At 51.7% G+C, this 15746-nt stretch overlaps 1 protein-coding gene across 2 annotated transcripts; it reads right to left on the bottom strand.

The window, feature by feature from the left end:
• Positions 1–3516: 3516 nt before the first annotated feature.
• Positions 3517–15521, bottom strand: TAFA3 (TAFA chemokine like family member 3). Of its 2 annotated transcripts, XM_019730404.2 has the most exons (5): positions 15074–15521; positions 11844–11953; positions 11076–11225; positions 10079–10203; positions 3517–8920 (listed from the first exon to the last, which is right to left on the bottom strand). In XM_019730404.2, exons 2-5 carry the CDS (start codon positions 11950–11952, stop codon positions 8909–8911), a joined length of 396 nt encoding a protein of 131 aa, XP_019585963.1. In that variant the 5' UTR covers position 11953; positions 15074–15521; the 3' UTR covers positions 3517–8908. The 2 variants fall into 2 exon arrangements, with proteins under 2 accessions (XP_019585963.1, XP_019585961.1); XM_019730402.2 differs by lacking the exons at positions 11844–11953; positions 15074–15521 and having other exon boundaries at positions 11076–11831.
• Between the last annotated feature and the right edge of the window lie 225 nt (positions 15522–15746).

Below are 15746 nucleotides of genomic sequence, written 5' to 3'. Positions count from 1 at the left end.
ACTTTCTAAACCAGAAGAACCCAAAGTTGCGGGTCTGGGAAGCAAAAATTTCCCTAGTGGGTCACCAGGAGTAACAAGGAGAGAAGCCATTCCCATTTCATCCCCTTGATATTCAGACTCATGAATATGGGCTGTGGGAGAAACAGCACTGTATATATGTCACTGATTTGGGACAAATGTTGGCACTCAGCTCGTTTTTGTAACTGAGTCTCTAAAAGGTCATTCTACCCTTCTCTCAGGCCATTTACTGGAAGGTGATTTGGTACATTGTTAAGACCTGTGAATTCTATGCTTATGAGCCCATAACCACAATTCACGTGCTGTTGGATGAGTTCCTTGGCCAGAAGCTATGCTTACTGAAATACTGTGACAATGAATAAAATGCTCTGTAAGTCCATAGATGGTGGTTTTGGCAGAAGCATGTGGACAGGGAAGGAAAATCCATGTCCAGAGTAAATATCTACCAGTGAGAAGAAGCACTGCCCCTTCCAAATGGAAGTGTTCCATTATAATCAACCTGTCACCAAGTCCCTGGCTGTTCACCCTGGGGAATGGTGCCGTATTGAGGATTCAGTGTTGGTCTCTGCTGCTGGCAGGTCGGACACTCAGCAGGACTGTAACTATACCAGTCTTTTTTTATATATAAATATTTTTCTTTTTTGGGGGGAAGGGGAACAGGACTTTATTGGGGAACAGAGTGTACTTCCAGGACTTTTTTTCAAGTCAAGTTGTTGTCCTTTCAATCTTAGGTGCAGCTCAGCTCAAGGTGCCGTGTTCAATCTTAGTTGCAGGGGGCGCAGCCCACCATCCCTTGGAGGAGTTGAACTAATAACCTTGTGGTTGAGAGACCACTGGCCATGTGGGAATCGAACCCGCCTGAGCCACCGGGCCAGCCCTAACCATACCAGGCTTGATGAGTGGGAGCCCATGTGGCTGAGCCATGCATGACTTGTGTCTTTGTCACCACGTACACTTTGATCATGGCCCACGGGGCAAAGACAGGGATGACAGCAGAAAATCGTTGGGGAGAGAATGTGGCATTTTGGAGTCCTGGCTGTTAAGTCCCTCCTGTGAAGGGGTTGTGCTTTGGTGAACATTCATGTAAGATGAATGTTTTCACACTTTGTGTCAGTTTAGAATGGTTCATCCACATACCTCTTCCCCAGACTTCCTTATCACCAATTTTCCAGACGTGTCCCCTCCAATACCCTGAACATCAAGTCAAACCTTTAGCCACAGCACACACACCCTTTTGTTAGTGTGTATCTGTACCTCGGGCAATCTCTCCTTCCAGGCAAAATGAGCAACCTGTGTACTGCTTAAAATTCTGCACCCTGGGAAGGTTTTTCTTTACCACTGTCCTTGGTTCCCTCTGAGTAGGGTAGTGCCCTCGGAGTGGGGCAGTAGTGCTTTTCACCTTCAGATAGCAGTTTGATCCCAAATCCTAAGGGTTTGCTCTGTGATCCATCTTTAGAGGCTACCAAAGTCTCCATACAGGGCCACCCACTTCAAGTACCATTGAATGTGACAGTTTCTATGGCTCAAGGGGCAGGTAACTTTGCCCAGCGGCCTATACTTATTGCAGAGCTTTCTCTTGTTCTGGATCCTACTCAAAACTGGCAGACTTCTAACTTTTCCGATGACTTAGACAAAGCAGCTTGCCCAAAGGAGGACTGTGTTATTTTCAAAATCCTAAGAGGCCCACTAAGCTCTGCACCTCTTACTGGTAGGAGAAGCTAAAGGAAGCAACCTGCTGTCACCTTATCAGGGATATTTCGACCTGCCTCAGATCACTGGGCCCCTAGAAAATTTACCAGGGTGGCAAGCTCCCGAATTTTGGTGGGATTTCCCACCCTCTGGCATACAAGCATCTTACCAAACTGTCTAGAGTACTTGCTACTTCTTGTTCACCAGGTCTATGCACTATGCTATCATCTGTGTGGTTGATAAACGCCCTGAGGACGAGAGTGAAGGTGTGTTGCTGACCCTGGCAGTTGAAAGGAAGTTGCTTCTGGTCATCTTACCAACAGGTATAGAGAAAATATTTGCCAGATCAACAGCTACATACCAGGTGCCAGAGAATGTCTTTGCGCCAATAAAGAAACCATGTCTGGAACAGAAGCTGAAATGAGACAGCCTGATAAAGTTGATGATAATCCAAGGTATATGATAATCCACTATTTATGGTCATCCAAGATCTGTCTGTATGCTACATAGAACCAACAGGCACGTTGAAAGGGGATGTGGTGGGAATCACCACTCGGTTACTATACCGTTCAAGCTCTGCAGCTATCGCTCAATCGCTGCAGTCCCTCCAGGAATGATATTGCCCTGGGCTTACCATTTTGGCAGATACAGGCCATTCCAGAGACTTCCACTTGACATTTGCCACCATAATAGTAGCCCTCATTGCATGTGTTAGTGAACCAAGATGGAGTGGAAATGGGAGGAGCTCTTCTCATTCTTGTCCCTAATGATTCATTAGCAAAATGCTACTGCTCATCCCTAAAACTCTGGGCACTGCTGGTTTAGACTCCCCAAGAGAAGAACGCCTCCATCAGGGGACACAAAAATGATTCTATTAAAATGGAAATGAGACTGCCATCTGGCTTTGGGTGACCAAGTAGTTGTTGCCACTAAGCAATTTAATGGAAATAAAGAGTATGATGGGGTGGGGCCGGCCTGGTGGCTCAGGCAGTTGGAGCTCTGTGCTCCTAACTCTGAAGGCTGCCGGTTCGATTCCCACATGGGCCAGTGGGCTCTCAACCACAAGGTTGCCAGATCGACTCCTGCAAGGGATGGTGGGCTGCGCCCCCTGCAACTAGCAATGGCAACTGGACCTGGAGCTGAGCTGCGCCCTCCACAACTAAGATTGAAACAACTTGACTTGGAGAAAAAAGTCCTGGAAGTACACACTGTTCCCCAATAAAGTCCTGTTCCTCTTCCCCAATAAAATCTTAAAAAAAAAAAAAGTAGAATGGGGTTAGTTGGTTGCTTCTAAGTGCACTCAAGAACTTAGAGAAAGAAAATTATGAGCTCAGCACTTTAAATTCCCAGCTCAAGCCCTAGGTAACAGAGCAGGCCTGTTCCATGATTGCCTTAAAAGAAACCATTATTTTCTATAGCTGTTGGGTTGAGATTTCTAAAAACCAAACTCAACGTAGCCAGGTGGCATGTCCAGTTGTTAGGGCAGGATCCTAGAGACTTTCTATGGAAGACGGGTACCTCTGCACCTGGCCTGGGCTTGCTGTGGGTTAGCCTGGGGTTGCTGTTGCTCAGAAGGGCTGGGAGTTGCTAAGTGAAGCTTGATGTGGAGTAAGGAAACATGAGTACAGCCTGGGGCCTGCTGGCATTTCTAACCATGACAACCTTCAGAGCGTAATTGCTACTGCCGTACTGCTCTGCCTTCCAAATCATTCACAAATTAATCTTTCGGCCAACTCTTATCTGGAACCATGCAGGGAAGAGGATTCTGGGAAATGCAGTTTCAGCTTACCCAAATCAACACACTACAAAGCCACCACATGTTCTTTATTCGCTGCTTGATATTCAGCAAATTATTTAACGTCTATGAATAGCTCTAAGTTTCTTTCCATATCAGGGTTTGGATATTGTCTTCTGGGATAACTTCCTGGCTTTCTGGAAGATGCCCTGTTGCTGGGGATCTTTCACTTACAGGTCCCTTGATCTGGGTGATGCTCTGTCAGTCTCATGGCTTCTGGCAGTCTTTCCCTAGCTGGTGTCACCCTTCCAGGCAGCCCTCTGGGGTAGTCCACATCTGGCCTTTGGAAAACACACAAACATCTGTGCTCTACTAAGCTCTGGAGGTGTAGCTCACTCCCACAGTAGTTTTCAAGACTCACTATCTGGGCTAGCAACTCACCTTCTGATTATTTTTCAGGCTCGAGTCCCTCTGTTCCCCATGCTCCGGTCAATTCAAGTCAAGCTCTTGGAGTTTTTTCCTGCAATCCCCCTCTTAAGTGGGTTATAGTAAGAAAGAACCAACACCTACACCTTCCCCTTGGCTGGGAGAGGAAGAAGTGGCAACTCGCTCCAGACAGATGGTCATTACCAGCTGCCTTTCCACCTGAACCCTTAGCCCTGTCTTATACAGTCTGGACCATTCCTTTCACAAATCTATGAAAATAGCATAGTATCTTGATTTAGAATGTGGGGGATAATTGAGAATGGTTGAAATCTATCTCTCTTTTCCTGACCTTTGGGGCCTCTGCCCAAATTTTGAGATGGGAAGAGTCCCACTTAACATACTGTTACCTAGATAAAGAGCCCAGCACGGTGCTTGACACATGGCAGACATTCACTAATAGAAGTCATGGTGTCTTGCCAATCACCCAACGTATAGGTCAATCCAGCCTATGAAAATGGTAGGATTCCTCTTTCCCTAAGGCAGATGGAAGGGGAGTTTATACCCGCATGTCAGCTTTGAAAGGCAGTCACCTGTTCCTCCTTACACCTGGTCTACAGGTCTATCCTCATTGCGATGTTTACAGCCACCTGACTCCAGTAGTTTCTGTACCCTTGCACACACCCAGACCCACACGCAGTGACAAAACATGAGTCCAAGGAAGTCAGGACCCAGCTCAGTGGCTCCCACTGGGGGAAGGGAGAAACGAGCCCCATGTCAGCCCCAGCAGGTGGAGCGGGAATGTGCAGCCGTGGGCTGGGCTGTGTGCAGCCAGCTGCCCTCCTCTGACATACAGGCCGGCATCTGTCTTGATTAGTCAGTTTCTGTACTGAACTAGGTATAGTTTTTTATTATCAGCTTTGCTTGTGGGCATGGAGATACTCAAACCCACAGATGCACAGAAACCCCAGCGGCATGCGTGCATACACAAGTACATCTTTACACATGGGTGCACATGGAGTTCCTTTCTTTAAAAGTAGAAGGTACAGGAGTTTGGAAAATATGAACTGAGCTGATCTGGGATGTAACAACATATGAGGGAAGCATTCACCTGCTTCAAATCCTTTTCTCGGACTTTCTCTTTATGTCTTCATTTCTTTGGTTGTTAGAACTCACGAGTGACACTGGAATGGATTAAAGGGACACAGGCACAGCCTCAAAAAAAAAAATTAAAAAATCCCAAACCCAGAAATACAACACAGAGTCATCATTTTCCAGATTGAAAGGATGTACTGAGAAAGGCTAAAAAAAAAAAAAAAAATGCCAGGGCAGGGGCTGGCAAAAGTTTTCTATAGAGTCCAGCAGTAAATATTTTAGGGCTTGTGGGCAATATGGTCTCTTTGCAATGACTCAGCTCTGTTGTCATAGCAGGAAAGTAGTCACAGACAATAATAAGCAAATGAGCAGTTACAGTCCAATAAAACTTTATTTACCAAGTCAGTGGACCAGATTTGACCTACACGCCTTAGTTTGCAGACCCCCGCACTAGGGTCTAAAGAACCCAGAAGCCACTAAGACTGCCTTCACCGGCCTTCCAAAGGTGAATAGGGCCTCTATTCTGTCTCCTCCAAAAAGGACAAAAATGAACTGTTTGGGATGTGGCTTCGGTTTTGTTCAAATTATTTTGTGCTGTGCTTTAGTGTTTTGATGTTCTTCCGAGTGAGTGAGTGCAATCCCTCCTTTTTATCTTTACTTCCCTCTTTCTGTGTGTGTCTCTCTAAATGCTTTCCATTCTTCTACATCCTGTCCCTTATACTCACAGGGTTGGGTGATTTTAGAATGAGACTCTTTCACATCCATCCTTGCTAAATCCTGCCTTCTTTGCAGCCTCTTCATCTGTACTGGAGTAAAGAGGCAATGTGTAGTAGTGTAAAGAGCACTATCTTGATCACCGGGCAGGACATACCACCTGCTTGCTGTGTGACTTTGAGCAAATCACCTAACCTCTCTGAGCCTCCTTTTCCTTATCTGTCAAGTGAGGGAGTTGGTTAACTGATCTCTAAAATCCTTTCTAGCTTTAAGCTTGTGATTTTAGGAAGCTGCAGTGTCAATGCTAGGCAACTGTCGGGGGCCATTAATTAGGATGTCACTCACATACCTTAGTGAAAGTCCCAGGAGGCACAGAAATTAGCCACACGATCTCTTGTAGTTGGCAACCATCCCAGATAAGGGGGTGGGGGCACCAGCTAATTTCAGGAAATCTGAGATCCCATCTGATTAAGGGGAGAAAAGGGAGACTCCAGGACCCCCGGTGCTCCAGGAAAATTAATTTGCATTCCTAAACTGCCATTGAAGTAGCTGCAAAATGCGCACACATATTGACTTAGTTGGAAATAGGACCCTATTTCCTAGGGAGCTACTATTGGGAGGTGGGATATTTCCCTTCTCCACCAGGCCCTTCTGTGTGGGGCTCCCCGGGCCATGTAAAGGACACCCCTCAACCCCACCAAATAAATATCTGAATAAGTTACGAGGAAATGGAGGCTTTGAGAGGTTAAACAAATGAATTAGCAGATTCCAGCATATGCCAAAGGAAAGAGGTCTTCTCTATAGCAGGGATGAGAGGTCCTCAGGGAGGGTCAGGAAGCCTGGACTTTGGCTGAGGCAGAGGCTGCTGGCGGGTGGCAGCCTGGGGAAGGTGGGGCTGAGGGAGGTTGTACAGCATCATCCCCACTTCTCAGGTTCATCCTCCAGCTCACAGCCCAGCAGCTTGTGGACAAAGCAGATGTGGAGGTGGCTGAAGCCCTCTCTCTCCCTCCCTCCCTCCTGGACAGTCTCAAGGGGTGGGGAGGGAGCGGAGAAGCCCACATCCTGGCCTCCAGGAGAGCAGGCTCTTATTGTCTGACTGCTAAAGCTGTCTCATTTGTAGCCTAAATAATTCACTCACCAATCTCTCAAGGAGCATTAGAAGAAAAACAAAACCTGGCCCAGACCTCATGCTCAGGTTCTCACTGCACGGAAGACAGGCCAGGAGCCTGGCAAGCAGTCGTAAGCTGCAGAGATGAAAGATGGCCTGCCTCAAAGGTCCACTGGGGTTGGCAACCTTCCAAAATCAGCCTGGGGCCTGGTTTTGTACAGCCCTCAAGCTAAGAATAGATTTTACATTTTTAAAAGTTTTTTTTAAAAAAACAAACAAACAAACACCACCAAAGAAAAATACACCAAAGAGACTGTATGTGGCCTGCAAAGCCTAAAATATTTACTATCCGGCCCTTTCTAAAAAGTTTGCCAACCCCTTAATCCACTCGCCAGCTTTGAAGGAGGTGACACCAACCTTTGATCTACTCCTCGACCACCCCACCTCCTGACCCCATAGGTGCAGAGATGCAAAGTTATCAGAATTCGGATACTTACAGTCGAGTGAGAAGCTGGCATCATTGTTCCCCCCATCACCAAAAATAAAACAAAAACAAGAACAAGATAAGCCCTGAAGTGAGGCAAACAGTCCTGGTTCTACTGCACGGGGAGGGAGGAAGAGGAGCATGGAAGGGGCTGAGACTCAGCCGCAAGCCATTGTCTGAGGGGCAGAATGCAGCATCGTCCAGGTTGGTCTCTCCTGACACCCCTCCCTTCAAGGCCCCACCATACCCTGCAATCCTGGTGATCCCAGCTGAACCCAGCAGTCACCGAGGCTGTAATTCTCTTACTGATGAGAGACCCAAGTAACCCGTTTCTGAGTCCCTGAAACCTGTGTGTCAGCCTTACCATGCCAACCCTCAACCCTGGACAGACACTCCATCCGGCCCCGCAGGGGCTCTCCTCCTGCCCTGCCCAGCCCGGCCTTTGAAGGGAGAGGACTCTGAGCAGCCCTGAACCCCACCCAGGCCCTCTGTTGGAGCCAGAGCCTCTGAGGGTTACAGACTAAGGACTGGAAGAGATGGGGCAGAGTGAGCAATGGGGCTGCCAGCTCAGAGTGCCCCAGTTGTTACCAGGCTAAGTGACCTCTGGGCTATCATGGGGCCTGTTTGAAATTTTTTGAGCTGAGGACAGAGTGGAGACCCAGTGGCCCCACATCCTGGTGTGTAGGTATTCTGGATTATTTTCGATAGGAGAATAGTGACCTCGTAAAAAGTTCCTGCTCTAGAATCTCCTGAGAAAAATGTTCCTGCTGTCCAACCGTTCTTTGCAGGTTCCTGTTCTTGAGAAAACAAACATCAACAAAAAAACAACACATGGAAGGCCCATGTTGGAATCCCACATCCAGGCTAAACGGAAAGGTCCACAGGCTTAGAGATTTGGAGGCCCAGGTTGTGAGGCCTTCGGCAAATCACCTCACCTCTCTGGGACTCAGTTTCCTCATCTGTTCAAACAAGCAAACAAGCAGAAACCTGAGGTGCTTGGATAGCAGTGATTTTAAGGTCCTGTCCATCTCATAGCCAATGAACAGCCCAAACCAGGCCAGGCCCCTGAAGAAGCTTCGCTGGCAAGCTGTTTGGCTTCATCTCTGCATTCTTGCCCCACGTCACGCCAGTCCCATCCGAAGGACACGTAGCCAGTTGGACAAAAGGCAAGTGTGTTTTCCTTCAACATGATAGCAGCTTGCTGGGGATTCAGGCTGATGTGAGGGAGGGAGGTGGGTGGTGAATGTGACCTCCTGTCTCTGTGCCCTGTGGTTAGGGGTTAGCTGAAGAGCTGTGGGAACCTCATTCCCAAACCCCCAGCCTGATACGACACACCTTAACCTAAATGACCTAAATTGTCTTTCGTCAACTCTCCAACTTGACAGGACATTCTTTGAGGGCAGGGGACACCTTCTTCTGTGTCCCTCAGGAAAGCCCAGCACAACACTAGCCATGTGGCAGGAAATCTGTCCATATCCACTGACCAGCTTAACTGAAATGCCCCTGGAAAGACTGCTGCTGCATTTGGCAGGGGCCATGTGTCCAGGTACGGGAACCTCCATACTTGCTGGCTGGTAACCAGATACCACACTTCCGTCTGTGGCTCAGTCAAGCTGTTCTGTCCAGGCTCTGACCCCAAGAGCTATCGTGTCACCTAGAGAGCAAGCGATGGCAGAAGGTTAGAGAAGGGAAGGAACACCCCCAGGATATGCAGGTCATGTAGGGGTCATTGCTGCCATCCCTGTCCCCCCAAAGCAGTCTGGGTGGGGAAGGCGTGGCTGGGTGGCCCATGCAAACATAAATCCGGCATGCCTCAGCATGTGTACTTCATACTAGCTACCCAAATTGCAAGCACAGACTACAAACCCAAACCCATAAAACAGTCACAATTGTCACCAGCTCCGTGTGTGGGGGTGGGGTGGGGGTCCCCACCCTCTTCTGTCTTGCGTTTACTCAGAATGTAAGTCTCCCTTGCCTGCCTACACATAGAAAGCTCTCCTTTATATCCAGCCACTTTTCATTGCTGGAGCCCCTCCTGTCCTGGGTTCTCTGACAATGTTGCTCTCTTCAAAACCCCACAGGCTGCCTTTCCTTCTCCGTTTTCTGTTTGTTGGTTTGCTTGCTTCTTTGCTGTGTGTGGTGGTGGCAAGGAAAGGCAGAGCTGTGGCTTGCCCCACTAGGGTCATCACCTGTACCAAAGGCGATGACAGAGCGATGAACGGCTAACCATGGACACACGTGGACTTGCTAACGAGCTTGGTAACAATTTAATTACCCCTTGTTCTGTGGGGCAGGCAGCAAACCATGCAAACCATCACCCTCTAGGGTCACAGCATGACAATTCAATAGAGGAAGGCAGGAGTGAGCTGCACGGAGCTACCACTGGGGGAGTGCGGGGTGGGGTCTGTGCAGGGGTGGGCGGGCAGAGGGGCTACTGCAGAGTCCCCTCTGAATTATCTAGATAATTTCCTCAGTTTTCTACTCTGTTCTTATGGACCTGACATTTTCCAGAGACAAACTCACTCCAGGCAAAAGAGAAAACCAAGGCATATGAAGCATCAGGTAATGTGAGCAGAAGGACACACCAGATTTCAAATCAGAGGCACAAACTCCAGCCCCCAGCGTCAAGACAGACCTGGGGGGACAGTCTGGAGGTGAACCCACATGTACCACAGGTGTACCCTGTGTACCACAGGTGAGGTTTGCAGACCTCACCTTGAAACACCAACATCCCCCAGGGGTCCTGCTCCCCCTTTCCCACCCGAGATGAAGGGGGAACAGCAATGGGGTCGAAGTGTCCATCCCTGGATACCTTGGTGGTTTTGACTCTGTGTCCACTGCTGCAGCTCCAGCCCGACAGGTCTGGGAGCACTTTGCACTCCTCCCCAGGCAGGCAGGGCTCCATCTGACACCACCACTTCTGCAGGACGATGGAGGCTGTGGGAGCACGAGGCAGTGAGGGCGGCGCTAAGCTCTGCCAGGACCAAGTACCACGCGCAGTGGAGGGGGTGGGGTCTGTGCAGGAAGGAGCGCACACTTCCACACACTCCTGCCTTTGAATCCCGCATTTCCCTGTCTTTCCCCTACTGGGCTGAGGCCGAGGCACACAACCATGTCAACCTCAATCCCACCGATCCCTACATTTCACCAAAGACAGCTTGCGGGGGAAGGCAGGGGCTGTTGTCTCTAAGGCAACCCTTGAGCTGAGCCCCGCACGTCATTAGCAGAGAGGCAGAGTCTCAACATACCCCACTGGTGTATGTGAGCAAGTGTGCAAGCCTTTTGGAGGGGTCCACAGACCAGGAGAGCACCAGTAGGCAGGGCACACGTGAGGGAGAGAAAATGAGCGTGGGTGGGCCGTGGACGGGGGTGGGTATGCAGGAATGCATGGATGAGCCCTGCACATGTCCATGTGAGGGGAGGGGGAAGGCCGGCTGAGCACGAGAGAGGGGCCTGTGGAAGAGGCCTGAGAAGGAGTGGTGAGTGGAGAAGGCAGTACCCACGGGAGTCAGTGTGAGGCGGTAAGTCTGATGGCAGGTGTGAGAGGAGCCTGCGAGGGAAACGTGTTTGTGCCTGTGTGAGACAGCGGACAGCAGGGAGGGTGTTTGCATACCAGGGGCTTTCCTCGGCTATGAAATGGGGAAGGTCACGTTTGCCCTCCTTCCCCCAGAGGTTGCCCCATCATTTGAGACTCGACATAAAAGCCCTGAGGTGGGTATGAAATTGTAACCCTAGCAGATGGTGAGGCCAAGACAGACCTTCTTATCTCGCTGAGCAAGCCCTCCCCAGCAGGTCCCGGCCTCACTCACCGTCCACGCAGGAGGGCTTGGCCCGTGTGGTGCCGGCCACCTGGCCAGAAAAGCAAGAGCACTTGACAGTCTGGGATCGCTGCTCGATGCGGTTCCGGTTACAGCAGCGATGAGAAGCTGTCACCTCGCAGGTGCCCTGCTTCACGGGGACTGATGGGGCCAGGACAAGATCAGGGGCCCAGCCCAAGCTGCAACCCTGTACCCGTCCCAGCCACCCGGGCTGTCCTGGAGCCCCTCCTCCCAGCTTAGGGAAGGAAGAAATGGCTGACATCTTCCTGCTGCTTCCGTGTTCCTGCCCTTCCTTCTTTCCCAGTGAGGCCACACTCATCACCTTTGGCAGAGCCCCATCCTGGGGGGATGATGGAGTCCCACGCCAACCCCCACCTCCCCGGCTTCCTCCGGGTGAGGGCAAGGGCCCCAGGGCTTACAACGCATGGGGAGGATCAACCTCTTACACAGGCTTCAGCCATCCCGGAAGGAAAACCACAGAATTAGGCCAGGAGGCTACACTTAAGCTCCCACACAAGGGCCTCTCTCCCTGCATAACACCTTCCGGCCTGAAAGGGAAGGTGAGCAATGGGTCTGCCCACGCCTTCTTCAGGCTGGAACAGCCGAGTGGGCAGTTTCCTAGGTGAAGAACAGAGGAGGAGCCAGCACCCCTAGAATCCACCTCAGAGATCTGCCTGCTGGGGAATGGGGTGGGGTGGAGTCCAGCTCTCCAGGTATCTTGGGAAACCCCCTTCCCAGGCCCTGCCACCTCCCCCAAACCTGTGGGAGTTGGAGGCTGCAAGGAAGCCGAGGCCAGGAGAGTCCAGGCCAGGCAAAGTGCCAGTAGCCAGCTGCCCGTGCTCCAGTTCCATGCGGCCCTCTCAGGCATCCTGCAGAGAGAAGGGCACACCTTGCTTGACTCCAGGCAGCAACCCCACCACCCTCAGTGCCCAGTGCCACAGCCTCTGTGCCATGAGCTCTGGGAGGCACAGAGGCGGGTAGCATGTACACCCTGTCCCTAGGCAGCTCTCAGCCTGGCACAAAGTCAGTGTAGGAAGTAGTGAGTGCTTTCCTCGCAGGAAAGGGAGCAGAAAGGGAGACCGTCCTGCTGGGCAAAACACAGAAAGCTTTTTGGAGATGACATTGAGGAGGGGTCTTGAAGAATGAACCAGACATGGTCCCACGGAGGGCTGTGACAGGGGAGGGACAACAGTGCTGATGCCCATTTTTGGAGCACTTGACCCAGGCACTTAGTAAACACGATCTTGAATCCTTCATCGCTGTCCTTCAAAGTAGGATTATTTAGACCTATTTTACAGATTAGCAAACTGATACTCAAAAAACCTGGAAACAACCTAAACAACCATCAGACAAGGACTGGCTAAATACATTGGGAAGCATCTGTACAAATGCAGTCCCGTCCAGGCAGCTGTAAAAAAAGAATGAGGAGGGGGCCGGCCCGGTGGCTCAGGCGGTTAGAGCTCCATGCTCCTAACTCTGAAGGCTGCTGGTTCGATTCCCACATGGGCCAGTGGGCTCTCAACCACACGGTTGCCAGTTCAATTCCTCGAGTCCCGCAAGGGATGGTGGGCTCTGCCACCTGCAACTAAGATTGAACACGGCACCTTGAGCTGAGCTGCCTCCCGGATGGCTCAGTTGTTGGTTGGAGTGTGTCCTCTCAACCACAAGGTTGCTGGTTCGATTCCTGCAAGGGATGGTGGGCTGTGCCCCTGCAACTAGCAACAGCAACTGGACCTGGAGCTGAGCTGCGCCCTCCACAACTAAGACTGAAAGAACAACAACTTGAAGCTGAACAGAACCCTCCACAACTAAGATTGAAAGGACAACAACTTGACTTGGAGAAAAAAGTCCTGGAAGTACACACTGTTCCCTAATAAAATCCTGTTCCCTTTCCCCAATAAAATCTTAAAAAAAAAAAAAAAAGAATGAAAACACTTTATGTACCGAGGCATGGAATGATCTCTAACCATAATCCACCGTTAAGGGGAAAAAAGCAAAGTGCAAGATGGTGTGTAAAAAAATGTGGAAAAAGGGAGAGATTATATGTGTTGCTCAACTATGCTTAAGCTCGCTCTGGAAAATGTAAAAAAGATAATAAGAAACAACCCTAATTATATTGACTGCCACCAAGAAGGAGGCACTGGTTGGCTGGGAGATAAAGGTAGAGGGAGACTTTTTTTTGTTCCTATTGCTCTTTTACATTTTGGGTTTTGAACCATGAGACTGTCCTAGCAACTCAATTTAAACAAATTTAAATTTTGAAAAGAAGAAATGGAACTGAGGCTAATAATGGGCAAATGACCTGCCCAAGGCCAGGCAGCATGTGGGTGGCAGAGCCCAGAGCCCAGAAGCACCACCTGTCCTAATCCCGCAGCACTACCTTGCTTCTGCTCTCTTCCCCTTTCCTTCTCCTTCTCCGTGCTCTGTGGTTCGGGCCTCCCCTGTCTATCCCAGAGGATGGACTAGAAATGGAGGGAATCCCAGGAAAGCAGCGGCACAGAGCATCTGGGAGCTGCTGGGCATAGAAGGGCTGCCCCCTCTGCTGCACTGCTGGGCCCCTGGGGCATTGCTGGGCAACCTCAGGTGCCAGCACGGTGCTGGGGAACCAGAGGTCAAATCAAATGCCCGGACCTGGCTGCTCCCTTCGATAGGCTGCTGGATCTCTGTTCACCCCCTCTACGACCCCTCTTCAACTGTCTCCTCATTCACCTACCTCCTACCTAGGCAAATAAGAAAGACTCTTGGGGGGTTGTAAGGGACACAGGGAGCCCATGGCCCTGCAGGGGGTGAAGAGGGGCCTGAGTGAAGGCAAGGAGGGTGGGCTGGGCACTGAAGCAGAGCCCAATTCTGAAGCTCTTCCCCAAGGTGCCAGGGCAGGGGGCAGTCTCTTCTCTGCCCAGGGACTTTGCAGGGATCCTTGCAGATGGGAACACTGTAGGGCAGTGAAGCTGAGAAGAGTAGCTGAGGGAGTTTCTCTAGCCCAGGAGGGAAGCAGGGCTGGTGGTAGGAGGTGCCTAAGAACCAATTCGGTCGCCTCTGTGGCCTCGGGTCGGAGCTGAAGGTCAGGGTAGAGTTCCTGAGCCAAATCTGACAGGAGGCTGCTCAGAGAGGCACCTGGGGAAAAGCCCTGAGGTCCTCAATCCTCTTTGCTTCCACCTCCTAGCCCGCTCGCACCTGCTTCTTGGACTTGCGTGGAGGGGTGGAGAGTGCTCAACTCTGCCCCCCTCACCCCCATTCCCACTCCAGAAAGCTAGAATGGGGGTACTCCAGAGACCCCAACCCCAACAGCTTCTCCATTTCTCCCCAACACTTCTCCCTCAGCCTCCAAAGGGAGGAGGACTGAGGCAGGTCGGATGGTGGGAGGCCCAGGTAGGCCCAAGGAGGGAGAACCCTGGTCCTAGCACTGGAGTGAGAGCCCAGAGAGGACCACAGCGGGCAGAGGAAGTGGTGCCTGTACCCTGGGATTGGGTATGCGCGGTGGGCAGGGAGCTTCCTACCTCTCTAGACGTATCTCCTCTCTGAGTTGGGATCTCCTTTTCCCTGTCCCCATCAGGAACCTTCAGTTTGATCACTATTAATGCAGCTTGTCTTCTCCCAGGCAGTTCCCATCCCATGTCTCTATGAGCTGCCATACCCTCCAGCCCAACTCTCCCACCTCTCCTGTGAAGCGCAAGAGCCAAGAGACGTGGGGTGTGGGGCCTTTGGGATGGGTTCTCTGGCATTCTACTCCCTCTGTCAGAGAGAGCTGGAGAACGAAGCTTCTGGGATCTGTTCTCCCACTTTCATAGTCCTGTCTCAATTCCCCAGCCTGTTCCCCCCCAACCCCAACCCAGGCTGTGGTGAGGTAGTTAGCAGCCAGCATACTAGCATGGGAGTTGAGGATGGGAAACACAAGACCCTTTAAGCTTTCCCTGCTTTCTCCCGCATCCCCTTCCCCGCCCCGCCCCCACTCAGTCCTCCAAATTCCGAGCCCCACGCCTGGGACCTACCTGCTCCGCGGCGGTGCCACAGATAAACCCACCGGCCTGAAGTTCTCCTCGCCCCTGAGCTGCGACCAAGACTCCCGGCGGGAGCGGCCAGTTTGCGTGCTGTCTAGTCCGGGGCCCTGTACCCCTCACCAAGTTGCTGCGTCCCGGAGGCGTCGGGGCTCCGGCCAAGCTGGCATCACAGTCGTGCCGGGCCCCACTGTGGGCATGGGGGCGCTTCGGGCCCGCCCGGCCGCTCGGCAGAGCTCAACCGGGGTCCTTCCGAGGCTTCCGCCCGCAGGCAGACCGAGGAACGTGCAGCTGCCGCCGCCGCCTCCTTTTCGTCACGGGGGGGGGGGCCCGCCCCAGTCCTCCAGCCCCGCGCGGGCGCCGCCACCTCCTCCGGGACAGCGCAGGGCGCCGCGCACAGCACTCGGCCTGGCGGGCTGCGGGCGCAGCCGGGCGTAGCGGCCCCTGGCGGCCGAGGCAGGACGACAGATGAGAGGTTGCGTCAGGGTGACCATCTCCCCGGTGCAGGCTGGGTCACTCAGAGAGGTCCCTCAAAACTCTCCAGGTCTTGGGGCTTCCGGGAGGTGGCGGGACTGAGCGCGAGGCGTGATGGCGCTGACCCTCAGGGGATTTGAGCCTTGAGGATTCTAGAACTGTATTAACTCGGCAACCACTAACCATGTGTGGT

The sequence above is a fragment of the Rhinolophus sinicus genome, linkage group LG14 (assembly GCF_036562045.2).
Source record: "Rhinolophus sinicus isolate RSC01 linkage group LG14, ASM3656204v1, whole genome shotgun sequence".
NCBI classification, from domain to species: domain Eukaryota; kingdom Metazoa; phylum Chordata; class Mammalia; order Chiroptera; family Rhinolophidae; genus Rhinolophus; species Rhinolophus sinicus.
This window is presented reverse-complemented; position numbering and strand designations above follow the sequence as displayed.

What these genes read in the sequence shown, in the direction of transcription:
- TAFA3 (XM_019730402.2), bottom strand. Translation starts at nt 11,403, where the DNA reads ATGAGTGTGGCCTCACTGGGAAAGAAGGAAGGGCAGGAACACGGAAGC. An exon ending in CAAGCCCTCCTGCGTGGACG is followed by an intron (nt 10,204 to 11,075) that starts GTGAGTGAGGCC and finishes GTGCTCCCACAG; the next exon opens with CCTCCATCGTCCTGCAGAAG.